The sequence below is a fragment of the Zeus faber genome, assembly GCF_960531495.2.
Source record: "Zeus faber genome assembly, chromosome: 1".
In the NCBI taxonomy this organism is placed as follows: domain Eukaryota; kingdom Metazoa; phylum Chordata; class Actinopteri; order Zeiformes; family Zeidae; genus Zeus; species Zeus faber.
This window is the reverse complement of record NC_137193.1, coordinates 60,120,983-60,144,654: the sequence shown is the minus strand read 5'-3', so window position 1 is coordinate 60,144,654 and position 23,672 is coordinate 60,120,983. Positions and strand designations below refer to the sequence as shown.

The following is a 23,672-nucleotide window of genomic DNA, read 5'->3' as shown; positions in this document are numbered from 1 at the left end:
ACAAAGCAACATTGATGAGGCAGTACTGGCGCCATGTAGTGGCCGATGCCGGAAGGCCGGGTAATGTGACTGTAGGAACATTTAAATATATTTGGTGGGTATGTGATGATAAAGCATATTAATTTCTGCCATATGGGTGGATTGGATGTTGCTATATGGCACAGTTGAAACTTCCGTATGATGTTTTTGTTATCCGGAAGGGACAAGAGCCAGATGAAGGTAACTCTACAAAGACTGTTGAAAGTAAGAAGAAAAGAGACTTGGCACAGTTTCACAATTTGGAGTCTTATCATTGGAGGATATCTTTGGGAGAAAAATGGGCTATAGGATTATTTCCATGGTATGGGGTCACATTCTTAGCTGATCATATTGATAATATCACATATACCCTACAAGGTTTTGGAAATGAGACCATAAGAGGTTTTGAATATTTGTCAAAAGCCCAGAGGAGTCATCGATTGAAGTTGTTGAAACACTACATGGCTCTTGATTATATTTTGGCCAAACAAGGTGGCCTTTGCGTGGCTTTAAATCTAACCGGAGATGCCTGTTATACGTTGATCCCTTATGTCGCCGGTAACATGACTAATGTCATAGATGCGTTGAAACGCACAAGGGATGCGTTTGGGCCATAATGTTAAAGCGTAATGCAAAAGCGAAATTATTATACTGTATTTGATGGTGTGCAAGATACTGGCTGGTGAATTTTTCTTCCAGGACCAGTATGGGGTTGGCTGTGTCCGGAGATCCTAACAGCCTAATGGACTTGACCACTCAAACATGGACATTCAAAAATGGAGGATGAAAATGGACGACGGACCTTGAATGAGGACATCATGATCAGCAGTGTCGAGTGAAATATCATTAAAAGTTGATGGTGTTAAAAAGCAACAGTTCAATACATACATATGTGTTATTCATGTTTTTATAATATTGGAGTTTGTTTATTACAATGTAACCTGTATTATTGATGAAAAGTCTGTACTCTACAGTAGATATTTTTAGCAAGACACATTACTGTGATTTAGTATTGTTTTCTTTGAAGTTTTCTGTGACAGGGTGAAATGGATATATTAGGACCTCAGGTGTTTTTTTTTTTTGCGGGTTTTGAGGGACATTGATGATAAGCAGGGACAGGTTCACTGGAGGGTTCCATGGGTTGACCAGCCTGACTTTGGACAAAATTTTTGATTTGTTTCTGAGGTTCTGAATGTATGCATTTATATGTAACATCCTGTACAGTTTTCTAAACCCTTCTTCTTTGCAGTTAATTGATTTGGAGTGCAATAGGTGGTTGCCTGGGGCAGAGGGACCGTGAGAGAATTTTCCTGTCTTGATTGTTTGTTGAAAGAACTAAGAAAGGAAGCTGCCAGATGGGTTTTTCGCTCTCACACTCCACAAATGTATTGTATTGCTATGACTAAGCATTTTCAGAAGGGTATAATATAATAATTTTGTTTATTAGTAGGTGAGTTCTATTAAGCCAATTAACGTTGTAACTTCAATGACTCTTCTCTCTGTCGAGACTTTGTGTAGTCTCGAAGGGGGGAAATATGAGGTGTCTTGGAGGGTGTGGCGTCCCAAGACAGCCCTATCGTATAAGATAATTACTAAGAGACGGTGCCAGGGGTCCCAAGAGAGAGAGCCCATTGCCAGGGGGCCCGGTGATGAGGGAGGTGGAATGTGACCTGTGACCTATGTAGGGGAACAAAGTGGTCAACATTGTCTTTGGGCAAGCATAAAAGAAGCCGCCCAAGTTACATTCGACAGAGAATCCATCCGGCTCGGTTCTCTCCTAGGCGTCCATGGAAAGTCTAGTCTGATTCTGTTCTTTTGTAATAAATCTATTATTTTACTCAAGTCAGCGTCAGCGGTCTCTCCTTCTTCATCAACACATCAAATTCATCAAGAAACTACACTATCTATCTATCTATCTATCTATCTATCTATCTATCTATCTATCTATCTATCTATCTATCCATCTATCCATCTATCTATCTATCTATCTATCTAAATATCTATCCATCTATCCATCTATCCATCTATCCATCTATCTATCTATCTATCTATCTATCTATCTATCTATCTATCTGTCTTATCTGCCCGCCATCCCGCCCCCGTCCGTCTGTCTACCTAGCTATCTACCTATCTGTTTGCCTGTCTGTCTCTCTATCTATCTATAGAAAACTCGGCTACTGAAGCAGACTGCTGCTATTAGGAACTGGGCACGCAATTAATGTCAGTCTTGCAGACATTGAGAGAGAGGTTGTTATCCTGGCACCATGTTGCCGAGATGCTGACCTCTTCTCTGTAGGAGGACTCGTCGTTGTTGGATATGAGACCTAGGATGGTGGTGTCATCCACAAACTTCAGGATGGTGTTGGTGCTGCGCATGGTCACACAGTCGTGTGAACAGGGTGTACAGGAGGGAACTGAGTACGCAGCCCTGTGGGGCTCCTTCCATATTTTTCGTTAAACATAAGAGGCATTTCATTGGGTAAGATGCATCTTAAACTCTGACGTAAGAAAACATTTGTTGTAAACATGCCATGGGTGTTGGTCTCCATCAGTCAGTGCATGTGCAGGTGCAGGTGCAGGTGCAGGTGCAGGCAGAGGTAGAGGTGGAGGTGAAGGTGCAGGTGAAAAAAACCCAAGCCATCCCCCAACCCGGACAAAAAAAAAAGGTTTAACGCTGCAGAGGCTCCAGAGTGTTTGTTTACACTTGCTCGCTGCCGATATGACCCTTGATTGGAACATTGACTTTGTGATAACTGCCTTCACTAACATTATTGACTCTCAGTTTTCCTCCCATTTTTATTTTGGAGAGAGTAATGGTGGTGTTCAGGAGAAATGTATCAGAGTAAAAGTCAACTTTTTGGGGGCTAAATCTAGTATAGTAGAAAATAAAAGTCAACAGCAATATGATAAATCAAGTAAAGTACAGATACTCCTAAAAATACTCCAGTAGAGTAACAAAGCATTTTTACATTGTTTCTTTACACCATTGGTAATACTGCAACATGCAGTTATTTATTTAATACACTGCTGTCAAAGACTGCATTGTAAAACAATAAAGATTAAAGGTTAAAAAGATTAATGAGTGACTAACAGTAAATCGTACATGAAGAGATAATTATTAATGAGTATATACAAGTGAGTTTCTCACCAAATCACAAGGAATCTCATTCCTCACAAGACACTTTTGGATGCAATTCTTTCTTCCATCAATGTGCCTTTTCTCACCGTCATTTAGGGTTAGGTTAAACCTTAGGTTAAACCTTAACCTAACCCTAACCCCTAACCCCTAACCCTAACCCTAACCCTAACACTAACCCTAACCCTAACCCTAATCCCCAGCCCTAACCCTAACCCTGACCCTAACCCTAACCCAAACCCCTAACCCTAACCCTTGTCCTCAGAGCATGTGCCGACCAGCTGGTGGAGGTATTCACCTCCATATTCAACCTCTCCCTGATCCAGTCTACAGTCCCCACAACTATTGTCCTGGTACCAAAGAAACAACCCATCACCTGCCTGAATGGCTATCGCCCTGTAGCACTGACCTCTACCATCATGAAGTACTTTGAGCGGCTAGTCAGAACCCACATCTGCTCCTCCCTTTCTGACACTCTGGACCCCCTTCAATTTGCATATTGCCCGAACAGATCTACGGACGACGCCATCGCCCTGGCAGTGCACACCACCCTCTCCCACCTGGAAAAGAGCAACACATACGTGAGCATGATGTTTGTAGATTACAGCTTAGCATTCAACACAATTGTGCCCGCTAAGCTTGTTCCCAAGCTCTGGATCCTGGGTCTTAACACCTCCCTCTGTAACTGGATCCTGGACTTCCTGACGGGCAGACTCCAGGTGGTGAGAATGGGAAATCTCTCCTCCTCTGCACTGACCCTGAGCACCGGAGCCCCACAGGGCTGCGTACTCAGTCCCCTCCTGTACGCCCTGTTCACACGACTGTGTGGCCATGCGCAGCACCAACACCATCCTGAAGTTTGCGGCGGCACCACCACCCTAGGTCTCATCTCCAACAACGATGAGTCCTCCTACAGAGAGGTCAGCGTCTTGGCAACATGGTGCCAGGATAACAACCTCTCTCTCAACGTCTGCAAGAATAAAGAGATGATCGTGGACTACAGGAAAAGACGGGGGGGGGCACGCCCCCATCCACATCGACGGAGCTGAAGTGGAGAAAGTCTCCTGCTTCAAGTTCCTCGGTGTGTCCATCAGTGATGACCTCTTCTGGTCCAGGCAATCGGACGCGGCAATAAAAAATGCCCAAAAGCGCATATTCTTCCTGAGGAGACTCAAGAAGTTTGGCACGTCTGTCAGGCCTCTCACCAGCTTCTACCGATGCACCATTGAGAGCATTCTCACTGGCTGCATGACCGCCTGGTATGGCAGCTGCTCCGCTGCTGATCGCAAGGCGTTACAGATGGTGGTGAAGACAGCGGAGCGCATCATTGGTTGCACATCATGCCTTAAGAAAGCACGGAAAATCATAAAGGACTACAGCCACCCAGGCTACGGACTGTTCATGCTGCTGCCGTCTGGTAAACCTTACTGGAGCATCCGGGCACGGACTACCAGACTCACAAACAGTTTTTACCATCAGGCCATCAGGCTTCTCAACCTGCAACATCTGTAGTCACCTATGTAAATTAAATGTACATCACCACAACTACATGTACATTTCCACCGGCACGCCTTCACTTTATATTTATATCTCTATCTTGTGCAATAGACTGACGTATTTCTGTTGGAACTGCTACAATGTTCCAATTATTTTAGTTTCCGTTTTAGGATTATTTTTCTTATTTTCATTTTATGTACATACACTATGACATCTGGCCCGACTCTTATTTTATAAAAAAAAAAAATATTTCCTCCTTATAGTTGCGTTGTTATTTAGTCTTTTTATGCCCACTATGCAGTTGTTGCCTGTCATGCCCCAAGAATGTCATTGTACTGAATGACCTTGTGTTGTACTGTACACTTGACAAATAAAACACTTCGAACTTTGAACCCCTAACCCTTAACATTAACCCTCAACATTAACCCTTCACATTAACCTCACCCTAACCCTATCTATCTATCTATCTATCTATCTATCTATCTATCTATCTATCCATCTATCTATCTATCTATTGTTGGGATCTAGAAAAACTGATCCCTCCCAGGTTGGTTGATGTGTGGAGCTTCCTCAATAAGATGGAGACGGGTGCAATGCAAAATGGATCCTTTATTGGTGCAGCGACAAAGACCAGGAGACGAGCCCAAAGCAAGAGCGACCAAGCAAGCGAGAGCGAGTCTTTAGACACGCTCCTATATATATATATCCTCCTAGGCCAGTTGTCATAAAGGTTATTTGGCAAGTCGTCATAAAGGCTATTTGGATGAGAGATGTCATAAAGAGAAATTTTATATGTTGGGCACCATTTTAAGTAAAATGCCCTGTTATTTCTATCAGCCGCCATTTTGTGCGCTATACTTCATCCAACACTATCTATCTATCTATCTATCTATCTATCTATCTATCTATCTATCTATCTATCTATCTATCTATCTATCTATCTATCTATCTATCTATCTATCTATCTATCTATCTATCTATCTATCTATCTATCTATCTATCTATCTATCTATCTATCTATCTATCTATCTATCTATCTATCTATCTATCTATCTATCTAGCCATCTGTCTATCTGTCTATCTATCTATCTATCTATCTGTCTATCTATCTATCTTTCTCCGCCCCCGTCCGTCTGTCTACCTACCTATCTACCTATAGAAAACTAGGCTACTGAAGCAGACTGCTGCCATTAGGAACTGGTCACTCAATGAATTGTTAAAAACGGATCACATCTAACACTATTCAAAATGTTGCCTTACAAACGAAGAAATTCTTCACAAAGTAAAAATTTAGACTTAGTATCTCATAATAATGACTTCATAATCTCATAATTTTGACATAGTAAGTTATAATTAAGAGATGGTCATAGAGACAGAAGATGAAAAGAATGAGTCTGTGCAAGAGATTTTAATTGTATAAAGCATGACACAGATACACAGGACACTCGCTTTGTCTTTGTGGAAAAACAGTGAGTGGTTGGAACAACCAGCTGCAGTCGCCAATGAGAGCAGAGTGAAGCCATCATTCGTCATCTTTAGAGACCAGTAACCACGGTTTGTAGTTTCTACAGGATTCCAGTTTGGCAGCTTGACAGCTCACAGTCCAGACACCGTGATTAATGTTAGAACTACTGTAAGGATTTATTTTCGATTCATGATTCCTTTGGCCTCATGTTTGTGTTAAGCTTTGAATCAAACAACTGAGAAAAGATCAACTCTAGGCAATGCAGATTAAATCACAAAATGGTTAAAATGGTTAAGATCGATTTGATATTTCCCCTCCGTTTGGTAGAAGCTAAAAGGCCTTGTTTCTGCTCTTCTTTGCGACTGCACGTTTAATCTCCTTTAAGAGATTTTCCTTGTTGTTGGTGATGTTCTCGCCGGCCTTCTTCAGCAATTTCTCAATCATCTTTTGGCTGTAAGGACCTTGGAAGGTGCCATATTCCTTTTGCCACTGACTCAGTGCCTTACCTGCACACCAACACACACACACACACACACACACACGCACACAAACACACGCACACACACACACACACACACACACACACACACACACACACACACACACACACACACACACACACACACACACACACACACACACACACACACACACACACACAACAATTAAGAGTAAGAGACACAATGGGAAGCACACACACTGTTGTTTCTTCATCGTTTTCCAAAGCTTACCACAGTTTTGAATGTTGAACAAGGGCATGTGAATCACCGTGGGGGCTTTGGAGGAGCCCTCAAACACATAGAAATCCTTCGGGGAAACATGGTCTTCAGGTAACACATGAATCATTGGGAAGGGGACGTTCATGCTCCGGCAGATGGTCGATGTCTTTACCACCGTCTTGGGGGGGGGGGATTGAAACATGACATGAAAGCGACCAACATTGGATCTTATGTCAGGAAAATTGTTAACATATCGGTGCCTTGACTGGTTTAATTTATACACTAACTCATGTAAAAGGTCCTTTCAGGAGGAAGAGGGGACCAGCTATGTGTGAATTAAAGATTGATAGGTAAAAACCAAAGGCAACTAAAGTCAGCGACCTCAGTTTTAATTGTGTGGCGGACCTGGTACCAGTAGACTTTCCTAATAGCTATAAAAGGATTTATTCTAGTGTCTTTCCGTTATGACCCCAAGTTACCAGCCGGCTTGTGTCCTGTATCCCTGAAGCTTAGTTTCATTTAAATGAAGGAAGAGGAGTGTAGAGAGCACTGTTTTACCTCCATTGCATCTCCCTCACTGAAGTCGAAGGAAACGATCAGATCTATTTCTCTCTCAGGCCTGAGTGCAGCGAAGAAGGGACTGTTGAGAAGCAGGCCTGCATCTTCGAAGTGACAAACAGGATCCACCACCAACCTTTGTCCCAGCTGTGCAGCTAAAACCATAGAAGGACAAAGGATTTCCGGACTGACAATAACACCACCCTGAATTCAATGCACATACATATATAGTGTGCCATGCTTTAGGGCAGGGGTTCCAAAACTGTTTTATGGCCCCCTTTGAAAGACTAAGCTCAGGATGAGGGAAAAGAAGAGTTGTATATACTCATACTCATTATTTGCCTGGAATAAAGTGTTTAACATATTACTTAAACTACCAAAAAGTGGCATGTAAAATAATAAACTAAATATATGAAAGAAAAATATATAAATATAACATAATTTCTGCAGACGCCCTGCAATTCCTTTGAGGACCCCGGTTTGGGAACCCCTGCTTTAGGGCCCAAGGAACAAAACCAAGCTTTGCATGCAAGTTGGAGGCAATTTACCATTCATTTCAAAGAGGAAATTATAAGTAGTTCCCCAAATCCAGTTGCTATCAAGAAAAGCCTTAACCACTGCCACAATGGCCTTCACAATGATTTTCCAGGCATCTGCAAAAAGAGCAAAGGACTTACAGTGGAGATGAAACCATCCCATTCAGAGGTCAAATGTAACCTGGGAGTAATGGACAGTTTGACATTCCCAGTGTCATGTTGTGTGCAGGGGATTTGTACCTTTGATCAAGTCTTTAAACCAATCGAAGATCGAGAGACAAATGTCCAAGGTGTGTCTCAGCGCGAGCTCCTTCCTCAAATGTGATTCAACTTTGAGCCAGTGATCTTCTGAGATTGTCATGTCTTCACCTCTCAGATTTTTCTTTCCTGTGATAAGAACAGAATACACTTGAGCTCTCTTTTAGGGACCAGGTTTTTTTTCCAAGTCATACATTTTGCTAAATGCAATTCTCTCTTTTTCGCTTGAGAATAATTCTCAGAGGCTAATTGAGGTTCTTTCTCGAAATATGTTGTTCATGTCATGGAAGAGGCACTCCATAGTGGGACAAGAATATGATTAAGCTTGCTTCACACCCGATACGACAAATGGCAAAAACAAACCGGAAGTCCTGTGGAGAGTTGAATTCTGCAAGCGAAAGGTTGTGATGCGCTGCAGTGTGATCGAGGCTCCAGAATGCATTTACATTTTTCAACTGATGCAAGAAGACTGGAAATTATGTCAAAGTCACACACACACACACACACACACACACACACACACACACACACACCCACCCACACACACACACACACACACACACACACACACACACACACACACACACACACACACACACACACATTTGCAGATTGTACCTTCGAGCAGCTTATTTAATTCTTTAAGCAAATGAGTCCCCTCATCTCCCCTGATGACATGTTCAGTCAGTTCCAATGCGAGGACAAGTATTTTAGGGCCGTCATGGGTCGTTGCCTTCATTGCTTCACCTACACACAGGTAGAATACAGTATTAGGAAGTTGCACACCTTTCTGATAGAAGATTATTAGCCAGTTTGGCTAATAAGCGGCACATATTTGTTACAGTATAAATTGGGGTAATGAAATACCCTCTTACTTGTGGTCCTGTCAATCAACATTCTCAGGGTTTCTTCTTGGTTAGCGTGAGCAGAACTTGGTTTCTCACACACTATCTCAAGGGACTTCACAAAAACTCTCATTTCATCTGTATAGAGAAAAATAAGGTTTTCTGTGACTCCCTTGATGAAATGATTTTCAGGGCATCTTGCATCTTGCACACGCACACCCAACAAACATTTTACCAGTGTTCAAGTCCGTGTGCCAGTGAAAAAAAGACTGACAAATATCAAGGGTGAATCCATGTACAAATTTGTTGTCCTTTGGACCTGAAACATCCCATTCTTCTGGGCAGCATTGTAGCATTGTCTTTCCATTAATCAGTTTCTTCCCTGGAAAGAAAACCACCAGTCAACAAAAAATGGCACTGAAATTAAGGACAACTTAACTGAAATCTGGCATTAAAGTGAGTTATGTTGAGGTACTGCACCGTTGAGCTTCTGATGCAGATTTGTCAGATGTGGACTCCAGTTTTGATCTGTGGCGAGATTCAGTTTTACCAGGTCATGCAGAAGCCCATGACCTGGGTGTTCCTTCAGTTTTCTCATCTGTTTTCCATCTGAAGGGGAAGTTTTCTACTCTTTACATGTTGGTCAACACTGATATTTTGTATGTTATATTGGTCGTAGAATTATATAACACTTTTTGTGTTGTAAGATTACCAAGTGGATTGACATACTTTCAAGCCAGTCCTTCAAGTACTTCATAATCTCTTCCTTGTCAGCCAGAGCGCTCCCACAAACACCTGAGGAGATTCCTTACATTACGTCAGTGTTCAACCACAAGTTGTGCCGCTAGCTCTTGTGGCTGAAAGAATTTATCAGTTACAACCAGAATAGTAGCTCTGTGTTCCTGAGAATATGCTCAACTTAAACTCTAAAACTATGAGTAGATATGAAAAGTTAGACAATTTTTTGAGCTTTGGTTCTGGTTGGACGAGTCACTCAGGAAGTGTGAAGGGTCGTTTGGTTTAGTTGTTGTAAACACAAGGTGAGCGAAGGAGGACTTCCTGAGCGACGGACGAGAGTCAGAAGAGTCCTTTCGGCTCTGAGTGCCGGAATGACTCCAGACTCCTCATTCAAAAGATTTGTTCGGTACGAACGAATCATTCATAAGTCTTGCATCACTATTAGGATGCCACAATAATAAACACAGTTCTATGGGGTTGGGATGTTTTGTTTTTAACAGGGGTGTTTTAGTGTTTAACAGGAGAGTGATGTGCTGTGGCAGAAAAAAGGTTGGAAACTCTACATTACATCGCAAACAACTCCCTTGACAGCAGTTAGGTTAGCCACACAGACTGCAGTTTGGTTTGTCGTCATTGCTTACCTTGAATGTATGTCATGTCCATTTCCGGTTGTTTCTTTTCGATGACTCCCTTCCTGATCTTGCAGCCAAAGGTGGAGGTGTCCACAAAGGCACCAGCCAAACTGTAGCCAGCCTCATGAGGGGTGAGCTCAAAGAATACCTCTTCTAAAGCAAACATGACGGACAGATTCCACTTCAAATCACAGTTGTTCAGCTCCATCTCTTGATGTTCAAAGGGTAACTGTTACTGTCCTCTTAAGATTAATGGCATTTAAGTCAAAACTATGGATTGTAAATAATGTTTTCAACACATTTGTGAAAATCGAATAAAAATGTGCACAGTCAAACATTTATCGACACTGTGACATTGATTAGGTGTTACCATGTGGGAGCTCTCTACATTTGCTGTCCTGGTCAATCACAGTGTACATGGGATAAGGATCCTTGTCGTGTCCACCTCGATTGTTTGAGAGGGTAGTTTCATCGATCTGAAAGAAAGATATACCTGAAATGTTCCTCCAAAACTGCCATGAAAAAAAACCCATTAGCAACACATCCCACAGCCATTATTCAGATACACAACAGTCAGAGCAAATGCTAGTGCACTTCCTACTTTCTTTACAAAATCTGGCACAACCAGAGCGGCCCAAGGATCGGTCAGAGAGAAATTATCCTTGTGAAGATAGTAATGTATCAGCTTTTCAATTCTTGCTTCAAGGCCGACACTGTCCTTGGCAATCCTCTCCGTAGCCACTTTAATTTGCGAAGTATTGGAGGACCAGTTGGACTGCTCATAAACAGCAGCCATGCCCCTGTGAAGAAACACAGTAGGCTACTTAGTAATTTAGAACAATCTTTTGGGATTGTCCTTAATATTGTGTTCCTTGAGACTCGATCTTTTGGCTGTTTCATCTTTCTCCCGATTTGGGCGACCTCATCACTGTAACCATCTGTGTTGACAATCGTCCATCCAATCTAATGAGGACGAAGAGATGAATGTTCCCGCAGCAACAGCCGTCCCTGCTCTGGCAGTCAGCCAGCCATGCACTACTCTCCATTCTCCTACTTCTGTCATTCTCCACCCCAGACTCCACCCAACCAAGCTCACCCCTGAACGAGACGCCTTCCCCTGAACCTATATGGCTAGGAAGGACAATGCTACCCCTGACCCAATTATTATTGGGTCAGGGGTGTTATTATGGCAAATATGAGTACCACGATGTCTAGGGTGACAAAAAACAACATTTCCCCAACACTTTCTGCATTCTTCGGTGAGAACACCTTATTATCTTTGTGTGTTTGTTTCTGTTTGGGTGTGGGTGGAGCAGCAACATTCCCTTGTCCTCAGTTGGCATGTGTTTGTTATTTCCTTATAATATTTCCTTGCCCTGCGTTGTAGAAGCAGTGGGTTGACAGGGCGTTTTAGGTTGAGATCCTCACCAAGTAGATCCTGAAACTCCACTCAGGTAGAGGGCGGTGTCCATGAGGTCCTGCTCGATCAACTGCTGCAGCACTCCCAGCAGTCCCACCATGGCCCTCTGCCCCCCCCCAGAGCCCAGCACAGCGATGTTCGGAACGTGATTCTGCAGGGACGTAAGTAAGGGGTGTAAGTAAGTAAGAGTTCCTTCATATAGCACCTTTTTAAAACATACTGTTACAAAGTGCTATACAGGTATGCTGCAGGCATCATGAAAGAAGCACAAATGAAGAAAATGCAGACGAGAGTGACCATAATAAATTAAATTAAATTAAATTATATTAAAAGAATACATTGTAAGAGTCCATAAAGTAATAAGCACAATGAAATTTGAGTTTTGACTAAATAGATTTTACATTTGGGTCCAGCAGTGACATGAGTGAATTAGAGGTGATATTAGATTGACTAATATACTCTTTAGATTTAAATGCGTCGTAAGAATAAAAGTAAACATTGCTTTATTTCAAATGTGCGAGAAACAAAAAAGCTGATAATGTATGTCTCATTGAATTGCATTATAGTATGTACTGGATAAGAATTTAGAGTGGTCTTAAGACACTGAACTCTTGTGTTGTTCTTTTTGTTTTCTTCCTCTCTTTTACTTTGCTGAGTGAGAGCTGGGGGAAAGACAGAGAAGATGGAATGTGTCTGAATTGGATCATCCAAGGGGCAGATGACAAGACATCTGGCAGTTCTTCACAGACACCGGGAGCATGCGGATGACAGCGCATAATAATTCTGAATTCCTTGAATAAGGCCAGTACGATTTATCCACAAACTCTTCAATAGACCTCACCTGCATTTACCTATATGCCTATACATGTAGTTATAACGTACATGATTGCTTGTTCTCAAATATAGTATAACAGTACTTATTTTTCTTATATAGCGTTTGCAATTAGTTAGTAAGAGACTTGGCAACGGACTGACTAATCAATGGAGTATTATTGATTTGATTGATCACATGCGAAAAAACTGATTTGATTTAAATACGGTTGAGTGCTGTGAATAATGGTTTCATTATCTCAGTATGGTTTATCTTGATTGAGGCTGTTTTGAGAGTGAACATTGATGGACATTTTGATAATTGAAGATAAATGAGTATGATCAGATGTATCAGATCATGAACAAGTTGCTTTCATAAGTGGGAAGCTAATGGTCTCCTTTGGGGTTGGAAAATTCAGTTGTCTTTGGTTGAGTGTGATTACACGGTGCTTTATAAATGATTTTAAAATAAATCAATTAGAGTGACAATAAAAGAAATGGATACAAAAATTACAAAAGTAATCACTCCTATTGATGTAGTGCAAAAGAATAATCCTCTGATTAAAGATATTGGAAAAAATATCAGGAAAATGGAGCAAGCGGTGGCCTGACATTGAACAACCATGGCCAGCTGAAGGAACTCTTAATCTGGATGTGATTAAAACAATGCAGGTGCTTGTGTCCACATATAAAGTAAATCAAAAGAAAGGAAAAAGAGGGAAGAGACGCACGGAGAAAAGACAAACGGAACTTGGCATTCTACAGCTGTTCATAAAGGAGGGACAGACATGGTTCGAAGCTGCAAAGGAAAAAAGAGAACAAAGTAGACAAGAAATAAAGAAAAATGAAAAGGAAGCAGAAAAATTGATGGAGAACATTACCGCACCCTTCCCACATACAGCATCTGTAAAGAAGCCCCCGCCTTATGAGAAGGAGGTGAAGTTCACTGATGTTTATCCCCAGCTCCCAGTGATGACAACGGAGGGCAACTATATCTTCAAAGATGAGGATGAGCAAATAATAGAGATTGGCAAGGCTACAACAACCATAAAGATGTATCCAAGCTCCAACAGTACCAAGAGAAGGAACCGTTTGGGAAGCAGACAACAAGTTAGAAGCCTGGAAATAGGAGAAGAGAGTGGGAGTGACTCGGAAGAAGCTATTGGAGGATACGACCCAGACGGATGTGGGCTAAAGCGGAGGAAGGAACAAGACCACGAGACTCTCAGAAAACTCAGCCAAATACAGTTGGTGGATAAGAAGAATGAGGATAAGAAGGCCAAAGAGGTTTATAGATGAGCAGAACAGAAAGAATTGTAGGTAGATAATGCACTGCGGTGCCCCTAAGGGAAGCAGCCGAAAGGAGAGGATTCTTGCAGGTGGAATGAGGAAGTAAAGGAGCAGCTATGAAGATAAACACTGATGATTATCTTGATAAAGAGCGTGACATTGAGAAAAGTGTGCCACATATGACTTTAATGGTGGCTGAGGGATTTGAGCAGAAGCATGTGGAGAAATCATGAAGGACTGATGGTAGCACCCCCAGACCTACTAGGTCTGATGATACAATCGGTCTTGTTCGGAGGGGTGTGAAGAGTTCACCCGGTCACATTCCAACTCAGACAGGTCCCATGCGTGAGTTGGTTGTGGATTTTGTTGACATGATAAGACCAGTAGGAGGTTAAAGATACATGTTAGTGGTCGTGGATAGATTTTTACAATGGACTGAGGCATGTCCAACCAAGCGTATAGATGCTCAGTCAGTTGCCAAGCCAAGTTTTTGTGTCGTGAGGTCATGAGCAGGTGGGGACTTCCAGATCGCATATCTTCAGATAACGGGAAAGAGAAACGTCTAGGAGCTGTTTATCATCCGCAAAGCCAAGGTATTTGTGAAAAATTGAATGGTGTGCTAAAAAATCGCATTGTTAAAATCTGTCAGCATACAGGTCTGAATTGGGTAGAGGTGTGTAGTTAGGAGCTAACACTAGTAGAGAAATATCCATTCTGAATATCTGATTCGGTCATAGACTCAAGTCTATTTTTAACGGAGAAAATGCATGGACAAAGGGGGGAAAAGGAAAATGTTAATCATATATTGGAATAATGTTAAAGTATAATGCAAAAGCAAAATTATTATACTGTATTTGATGTGTGTGCAAGATACTGGCTGGTGAATTTTTCTTTCAGGACCAGTATGAGGTTGGCTGTGTCCGGAGATCCTAACAGCCTAATGGACTTGACCACTCAAACATGGACATTCAAAAATGGAGGATGAAAATGGACGACGGACCCTGAATGAGGACATCATGATCAGGAGTGCCGAGTGAAATATTATTAAAAGTTGATGGTGTTATGCAGGTTTTTATAATATTGGAGTTTGTTTATTACAATGTAACCTGTATTATTGATGAAAGGTCTGTATTCTACAGTAGATATTTTTAGTAAGACATATTACTTCGATTTAGTATGGTTTTCTTTGAAGTTTTTTGTAACAGGGTAAAATGGATTTATTGGGACCTCAGGTGTTTTGTTTTTTTGCGGGGTTTTGAGGGACATTGATAATAGACAGGGACAGGTTCTCTGGAAGGTTCGATGGGTCGACCAGCCTGACTTTGGACAAATTTTCGATTTATTTCTGAGGTTCTGAATGTATTCATTTACATGTATCATCCTGTACAGTTTTCTAAACCCTTCTTCTTTGCGGTTAATTGATCTGGAGTGCAATAGGTGGTTGCCTGGGGAAGAGGAACCGTAAGAGAATTTTCCTGTCTTGATTGTTGTTGAAAGAACTAAGAAAGGAAGCTGCCAGATGGGTTTTTCGCTCTCACACTCCACAAATTTATTGTTTTGCTATGACTAAGCGTGTTCAGAAGGGTATATTATAATCAGTCTGTTTGTTAGTAGGTGATTTCTATTAAGCCAATTAACGTCGTAAGTTCAATAACTCTTCTCTCTGTCGAGACTTTGTGTAGTCTCGAAGGGGGGAAATATGAGGTGTCTGGGAATGAGTAGTGTCCCAAGACAGTGCCCATTGTATAAAATAATAATTATTAACAGACGATGCCAGGGGTCTCAAGAGAAAGACAGAGCCCATTGTCAGGGGTCCTGATGATAAGGGAGGTGAAAACGTGAACGGTGACCTACTGTATGTAGGGGAATCAGATGGTCAACATTATCTCTGGCTTAGCATAAAAGCACCTGCCTGAGTGTCATTCGACAGAGAATCCATACTTGTACTTTTGTAATAAATCTATTATTTTACTCAAGTCAGCGTCAGCCTTCTTCATCAACACATCAAATTCATCAAGAAACTACAAAGGTGCAGGTGAAAAACCCAGCCATCCCCCAACCCCCGACAAAAAAAAAGGTTCAACGCTGCAGAGGCTCCAGAGTGTTTGTGTACACTTGGCTCGCTGCTGGTTCATGACCTTTGATTGGAACATTGACTTTGTGATAACTGCCTTAACTAACCTTATTTGCTCTCAGTTTTCCTCCCATTTTTATTTTGGAGAGAGTAATGGGGGTGTTAAGGAGAAATGTATCAGAGTAAAAGTCAACTTTTTTGGGTCTAAATCTAGCACAGTAGAAAATAAAAGTCGACAGAAATATGATAACTCAAGTAAAGTACAGATACTCCTAAAAATACTCCAGAAGAGTAACAAAGCATTTTTATATTGTTTATTTAAACCACTGGTAATACTGCAACATGCAGTTATTTATTTAATACACTGCTGTCAAAGACTGCAATGTAAAACAATAACGATTAAAGATTAAAAAGATTAATGAGTGACCAACAGTAAATCGTACATGAAGAGATAATTATTTATGAGTATAAACAAGTGAGTTTCTCACCAAATCACAACGAATCTCATTCCTCACAAGACACTTTTTGATGAAATTCTTTCTTCCATCAATGTGCCTTTTCTCACCGTCATTTAGAGAGCGCCCAATTCTGTAAAGAATTATTGAATGGATTGTTTTAGGGAGGAAACACGTCATGGCAACACCAGAGTAAGTAGGGAATAGCAAAAAAGTAAGTGATTAGTGCCTACCTGACTTGTGCCATCTGGAAGTTATGATGCTGTCAAAATAAATGCAGGTTCCCTAGTCTTCAGGAAATACATATATGTTTCAGTCAATTAGATTCAAAAACAACAACAAATTGTTACTATTTGTTAACATTTTTGATGATTTGGATTGTGATGGAAAATGACCTTTTTAACATATGTGCTTGAGTAAAGCCACATTTTTATCTGCTCTGTCTGCGGGTACCTGGTGCACTCACAAAGGAATGTGGGTTGCGAATATGCGTAGAAAAATAAATGCTGATTACCTTTTATGGGCATGAATCCTGTATCATTATATATATATATATATATATATATATATATATATATATATATATATATGGTGGAATTTCCACAAAAGTATATTCTAACAATTTACTAAATGCACTACCTTCCCTAATTCCATAATATAGCCATTATTAGTTTAAAGTTTGAATGCTGATTGAAATACCGAAAAGTTGTATGATGCGAAGGAAATCCTCTTCTTGTTGGAATCTCTGCAGTGTAATCTCAACAGATGTGAGATGTCATCTGTTATATTTTGGAGAGAAGCGACAAGTTCATACCCAAATGGGAGGAATCAAAAGGTGGAGATGTAAATAATCAGCCAATAAGGAATTGTCTTCACCCGTGCCTCTCAGGTTTCCCACACATAGCTTTCCCAGTGCTATGTTAAATTCAAAATGGGCAAATTTCTCAGCCCAATTTCTGCAATATATTCATTCAATAAATATAGCGCAAGGGAGCCAAAGAACCAAACAATTTATTTTTATATAATATGTTTTTCTTGTCAGTATTTGATCCAGTAAGTATGAATGTTTTAATTAAGAGTGCTGGCCCAATTTGGCACAAGAGCCAAATTTTGCCAGATATATTATACATTATATAATATATAAATATTCCATTTTTGTGATTTTGCTCAAGAGGCTTCCTTAAACATTACACAGTTGAACGTAGAGTACACAGACACACACAGGTCCAGCGCACTTTGACATTTTCATCAGCAATTGTCGAGTGTATAACTATTTATATTTTACAGTACTTCATAATGATAATAACTCCTAAAACCATGAACCTTGAAAGTGGGGTGAAAAAAGATCCTTTCGACCTTCCCTGTTCTGTCTCCGGTGTGTACAGTAACATGCCTGCAAGAAGAATCCAAATTAAATTAAGGGTTTAATATTTTTATTATTTACAGTGATATTTATGTTTGATATTTGGATTTTCAAATAGTTATTGGATTCCCACAAGAATCTTTGTTCCTTTGTTCCTTTTTTTCTCAAAAAAGTCAGTTTTTACTGCAATGAAGAATAAGTCAATAAAGTATGATGACTGAGCATTGCAGACCAATCAAAAATCGGTTATGAAACCAACCAGTGTTTATAGATTTATCCTCGCATTCGCATAATCTGGAACTTGAAACTGGAATTATTTCCTCATTCTCTTTTTTTTCATTTTTCCTTAAGCTTCTGCATTTAATCTTATCTTGAACTCTCTCTTCTAGTTTTTGTTCCTTTGTGGTTTAGTGTCTTGATGGGTGTGATGTGTTGAAGAAGGAAGGAGTGACCACTGATGTTGACTCGAATAAAATAATAGTTTTATTACACAAATCAGCATCAAACCAGACTTGCCATGGATGTCCTGGGAGAGACCCGAGCCAGATGGAATCTCTCTCAAGTGACGCTCAGCATTCGCTTTTAAAGCTGTACAGAGATAACATACCACATCTGGTTCCGACCCATAGGTGCCTGCTCAGCCTCTGTCCTGTCATAAGTCTAAACATTTCCTTCTCTGGTTAAGCTGGAGGAAACAACATTTCTCTCCCATAGGACCTCTGATTAGACCCATTGTTGTCTTCGCTCTTCCTATGACAACAAGGCAGTAAACCTACAGTAACATACGTTACTATTATTCCCGCACTATATCTCAGCCCTGGGAGCTCAGTGACCTATTCACCTCAAACCTTCCAGACACCTCATATTCTTATGGTAACATTGCACAGACAGTTTCCACTGGTGTGGCCTGACATAAAGTACAACTATACTTTATGGGACTGTTGAAGTTAAATTGTTAAGAACTTTGTTCGTGGACAGACTAATCGTTACAGAGGAAATCGGTGACAAATGCTTTAGGTCAAAAAAGTATTTAATCTTGTACAAGAGGAGCAGTTTCAGTGTAACAACACAACAGAGTGCCACAGAGAAAGTACTTTTTTATACAGTTTTCTTGGAGTGGCGGAGCTGACGAGTAGTTGAGATGTCGGTCAGCAGAGGTCGCGACGCCTCCGCATGGGTCCTGCTGATGAGACAGTTTCGCTGATGGGGAAGTTTCATTGGAATCTATTGAAGTTCCCTTATCTGATGGTTGAGACATGTTGCCTTTCTCCTCTTTACATTAAGGCACAGAAATTGACTAGTTCATGTGTTCATGAACTCTATTTATTCTTTAGAAGAAAAGCAAAGTACACATACCTTGTACAAAAGTTCATGTAAAAAGTACAGCAAAACATAGACACATAAAATTCTTATAACATTCCCCGCTGTTTATGCTTATTCCAAGCATAACATATTGTATTTTATATGGAGTGGTAGAGCAAAAACCCTGCCGGGAAGTACAATGATGCGGTTTCCTAAACTCAATATCCATTCAGATATGGAAACTCTCTCACGGTCCCTCTACCTAGGCAACCACCCACCGGTACTCCATATCCTAATGGGGTATACAAAAAACAGTCATCAGTGTAAAATTTACACAACTCTTTTAGAAAATTAATAATACAATTCTTAATCTCTGAGCAATAAGAGGGAAGAAGGTACAAAATAAAAAATCGAAAGGTGGCCAACACAGACTGGTCGTCCCATCGGATCCTAAAGCTGGACCTTTCCCTGCCTAGGTAAGACGTTCCCTAGTGTGATAAACAAAATATAAAACATCAACCTTCCTCCCGGATAACATGCATGTTCATAGTTGAGATAAACAATCTTAATTGGCTGCATACATTATGCCATCAAAGACTTATAACTTCCTTTGGAGATTTTCTATAAACTTTTCATAATGCCTAAAACTTGTGTGTCACTGTAAGGACTTCCGTTGGTTTGGTTTATGTCAACTTTTCGTTCTTGGCCATCAAACTCCAGTGTCGTCATAGAGTCCGGCGATGTTGAGATCGACATCTGAACCAGCAATCTTGAGCAGATCCTTAACAGGGGTTAGATCATTTAAATCCTCCTGATCGGGTTTGATCAGAAATTCATAATTTGCATTTGTACTGTCATTGTTGTCATCATTAGGAACTTGTGTGTACAGCATAGTTTTAGTCATGCCGTTCTCTATGAGTCTTTGAGACAACCCTCTAATGCATGGAATATAACAACAACCATACGTAGCTATAATTGCAATCATTACTGCTAATGATATTAGGATTGATTGTAACATGCCACTCCATTTACCAAACATGCTCTCCAGCCATTTAGTGAATGGATTATCTATCCCTGCGTTTTCAGTCATCTCCTCGGACAATGCTGTGAGTCCAACCAATGCTTTGGTCACGCTGCCGTCAGGAGTGGTGTTGTTTGGAATGAAAGTACAACATACGTCGCCAAACATCTGACAAACGCCACCCTCTTTAGCCAGCAACAGATCCAATGCCATTCGATTTTGCCACGTCATCCAACTAGTTTTATCCAATTGCTCTGCCAGGCCCCTTATCCCATCCCGAGTATAGTTAATGAATCTTCATTGGTTGTAGTATATGTAATTTATCCAATCAACATTTTTATTAATGGCCGACCACCAGAAAAGTACAGATTCCAGTCCTGCCGCTATCTGACCGCGAGCTTTGACCTCTGCTGGGACACCTCGTGGTACTCCGATAGCATCAATATATACTTGATGATCAAACGTTCCTCCTGGGCAACTTCTCTTGTGTCGTTTAAGATCGATTGTAGTTGGCAGGACATGGTTACTACTGCCACTTTCTGGTAGGACATAAAAGGGTATTACCAGCTGTACTGGAGCATAGGTCCCACGCCAACCTGTGGGTAGTAGCGTGTGGAGGGTCTTCCCTCCGCAGAACCACCAGATGTCCGCTCTTGGTGTGGCCTGGTTTCCCACCCAAGTATCGATCACCCCCTCATCACCCGCAGATACTTTTACAGGACGTGTTGCAGTACGTCAGTGTTTCCACGTCTGGTCCTGATCCGCCTCTCTGCAGACAGGTAAAGTTACCATCATACGGCGTGAACCATGGGGGTCTAACCTTAGGGGACACGGGGGGAAACAGGTGAACCACTATATTACAATTTTCAGGGATGGCGGTAGAGGCATATAATTGTTATACGCACTTGAAATCTTGTGGATCATTATAAGGATTTAAGGGGAATAGTACCATCCTTAAGTTAGCTCTGGCTCTGGCACAGGCCACGCAGTCCGACTTAAGTTTCCGTTGAGGGGGTAGTGGATGTAGGTACGTATACCTTGAAATTGTCGGGAATGGGGAACCTCGCAAACATACTTCGTGCTCCGCACATGTCCCGACTGTTGGTTCCGACAATGAATTACCGAACATAGGTCAAATTGGACACTAGTTGTTTGTCCTTCCGTAAAGTTCAAAACAATCACAGGGTTTGAAATCCTTAGATACGGGCTTACAGCTATTTTGGGTCGGTGTACGTTTTTATCAGATTGGGGGTGTGCAGTTCTTTTTACTCGATAGCGCTCGGTCCTATCGACAGACGCCTCTGGTGCTGCGGTGGTGCTGGCATTAGTGGGTTGTCCCTTAGACTCCTGTATCTCATACCATAATATGGCTACCACTATCAATAGTGATATTGACGTTAATATACTGATGGCTCCCCTAAGCCCACATCCCATACTTCTAAAGGGGTGCCACGGTCTTTCAGCCATGGTGTCTACTTATCGGAATCCGTTGGCGTGATGCAGGTCTTTTTGCAGTGCGTGAGGTGGACCCAGGTTTTTCCCTCAGCGATGCGGATTACAGTGGGGTGTAGACCAACACTTCTTCTTTAGGACCTTGATGAACACCCAATCGCCTGGTTTCACTGGGGTCTCACCTTGCGTCACTGGTTCTGTCGGGGGTGACACTCTAACCGTAATATCTTTGTTTTTCAACATTTTACTCATATAATCAACAACTGTTTCTGTCAATTCTGTATCATCTCCTTTCATTTGTATGAGAGGTATTCTATAGGGTCTTCCCTATAACATTTCAAATGGTAATATGCCTAGGGGACTTGGTAAAATGTGTAAGCTAAGTGCTATTGTTGGTAAACACACAATCCATGTTTTCCCTGATTCATCCATACCTTTTCTTAATTTGGCTTTGATTGTTCCATTAGTCCTTTTTACCAGACCTGCCGATTGTGGATGGTATCTGCAATGATATTTTAATTGTATGCCAAATATTTCTGATAATTTTGATATGACTTGATTTCTAAAATGTGGACCGTTGTTGCAATATATAGTTTCTGGAAACCCAATCTTGGTGCAATTATGGTAGCCAGAGCCGTCATAATAGACATGATAACATGTCTATTATCACTAAACAGTATTTCCTACCTTCTGCTTTATTTAGTTCTATAAAATCCATGCATATTGTCTGAAACGGATAGGTAGCCGGTGGGAATGTGCCTCTCTTTGGTTGTAATCTGCCCTGTGCGTTTTGTTTGAAGCAAATTAGACATGATGCACAAATTCTTTTAGAGTAATCATGAAATCCGCATGTTGTGAACTGACATTCAACCATATTGACCATCCCTCCTGTTGAGACATGGGTATACCCATGGCTCAAAATAGCCGCAAATCTAAAAAGAGTTTTAGGAAGGATAGGTTTACCGTTTGGTCATTTCCAAATGCCATTGTTTGTTTCGCTCCCTTGTTTTTCCACTTTGTCTTTTCGTTGTCGGGAGCCGTCTCTTACATGTCTCGTAAAATTCTAGTCTAGAAGTGCTAATATTAGTTCTTTTTTTAATGAAAGCAGATAAACTTGGATACATGTTGTTTGGATATTATGACTGGTTCGCCTTCTTTCTGGCGGCAATGGTTTATTTTTGATCGGTGAGGAAAAAGGATTGTATGACTTACTGCTGCGAGTTATTCTTTTCGGGGTCTCTTCAGATTGGTACTGCCCTGGAGGAGCTGTGGTCTGTGGGCTGAGACGTGGTGGTTTCAGGGGGGGGTGGAGGAACTGGAGCGTAGAGCGTTGGATGAGGAGAGAAGACAGGAGGTTCAGTACAGGGTGGAGGATGGGATGGGGGACCCAGAGGAACGTACTCGTCACCATATTCTCTCCTTCGTTTGTCTCGGCAGGAACAAAGAACAGGGTACATGTCAGTCACCTTTGGTTTTTCTGATTTTTTTTCTCTTCTTTTCTTTCTTTCTGCTGCCTTTCTTTCCCTTTCTTTCTCCTTCTGTCTCTGCTGTCCCTTACCTCTTGCCTCTGCTTCAGCTAACCACACTTTCACTTCCTCATGCCCATTCTTTCGTTTCTGCATTTCTCTCCCTTTTGATCTGTCGCCTATTGCTGACACCAACCTTTTACACTGTTCTACCTCTAACTTTCCCTTAAAATCATAATGTTTTTTCCATTTTTCTCAAGTGCTTTACATTATTTTGTCCTCTTGTCTGCATAGGTTTCGCATCTACTTAGTATTTTACATTCTTTTGTCCTTTACAACAGCGCGAACAGTAATTTCCCATTTTTATTTATTTATTTATTTTTTGTTTTGTTTTATATTTTTACTTATTTTTATTTTCGTTTTCGTTATTTTCAGCGCTTTCATATATCGATATTTTGTTAACTCAGGTCCTGGGGGATTAGTTATTATATTTATTAGTTAGTTATTATATAGTTATATTAGTTATTATTATCTTTCAAAACTACGTCTTTCCGAGTCCCTGACTCCGGAGTTTACCCTTAAATGCTTGGTTCCCAGAACCAGGGACCACTTTAAAT

General features: G+C 41.0%; 1 protein-coding gene and 1 long non-coding RNA gene across 3 annotated transcripts; both read right to left on the bottom strand.

Annotated features, from left to right (window-relative positions):
* Nucleotides 1-5,999: 5,999 nt before the first annotated feature.
* Nucleotides 6,000-17,226, bottom strand: LOC307234228 (cytosolic phospholipase A2 gamma-like). Of its 2 annotated transcripts, XM_080005843.1 has the most exons (17): nt 17,151-17,226; nt 16,685-16,741; nt 16,485-16,584; nt 11,831-11,973; nt 11,004-11,202; nt 10,773-10,878; nt 10,412-10,555; nt 9,762-9,827; nt 9,513-9,641; nt 9,268-9,414; nt 9,063-9,170; nt 8,806-8,934; nt 8,170-8,316; nt 7,942-8,046; nt 7,394-7,548; nt 6,848-7,013; nt 6,000-6,622 (listed from the first exon to the last, which is right to left on the bottom strand). In XM_080005843.1, exons 2-17 carry the CDS (start codon nt 16,696-16,698, stop codon nt 6,447-6,449), a joined length of 2,034 nt encoding a protein of 677 aa, XP_079861969.1. In that variant the 5' UTR covers nt 16,699-16,741; nt 17,151-17,226; the 3' UTR covers nt 6,000-6,446. The 2 variants fall into 2 exon arrangements, with proteins under 2 accessions (XP_079861969.1, XP_079861970.1); XM_080005844.1 differs by lacking the exon at nt 7,942-8,046.
* A 3,927-nt stretch (nt 17,227-21,153) lies between these two features.
* LOC307234264 lies at nt 21,154-23,128 on the bottom strand. Its single transcript, XR_013844293.1, has 3 exons — nt 23,056-23,128; nt 22,802-22,904; nt 21,154-21,786 (listed from the first exon to the last, which is right to left on the bottom strand). It is a non-coding gene; the product is annotated as an uncharacterized lncRNA (long non-coding RNA).
* Nucleotides 23,129-23,672: the final 544 nt, after the last annotated feature.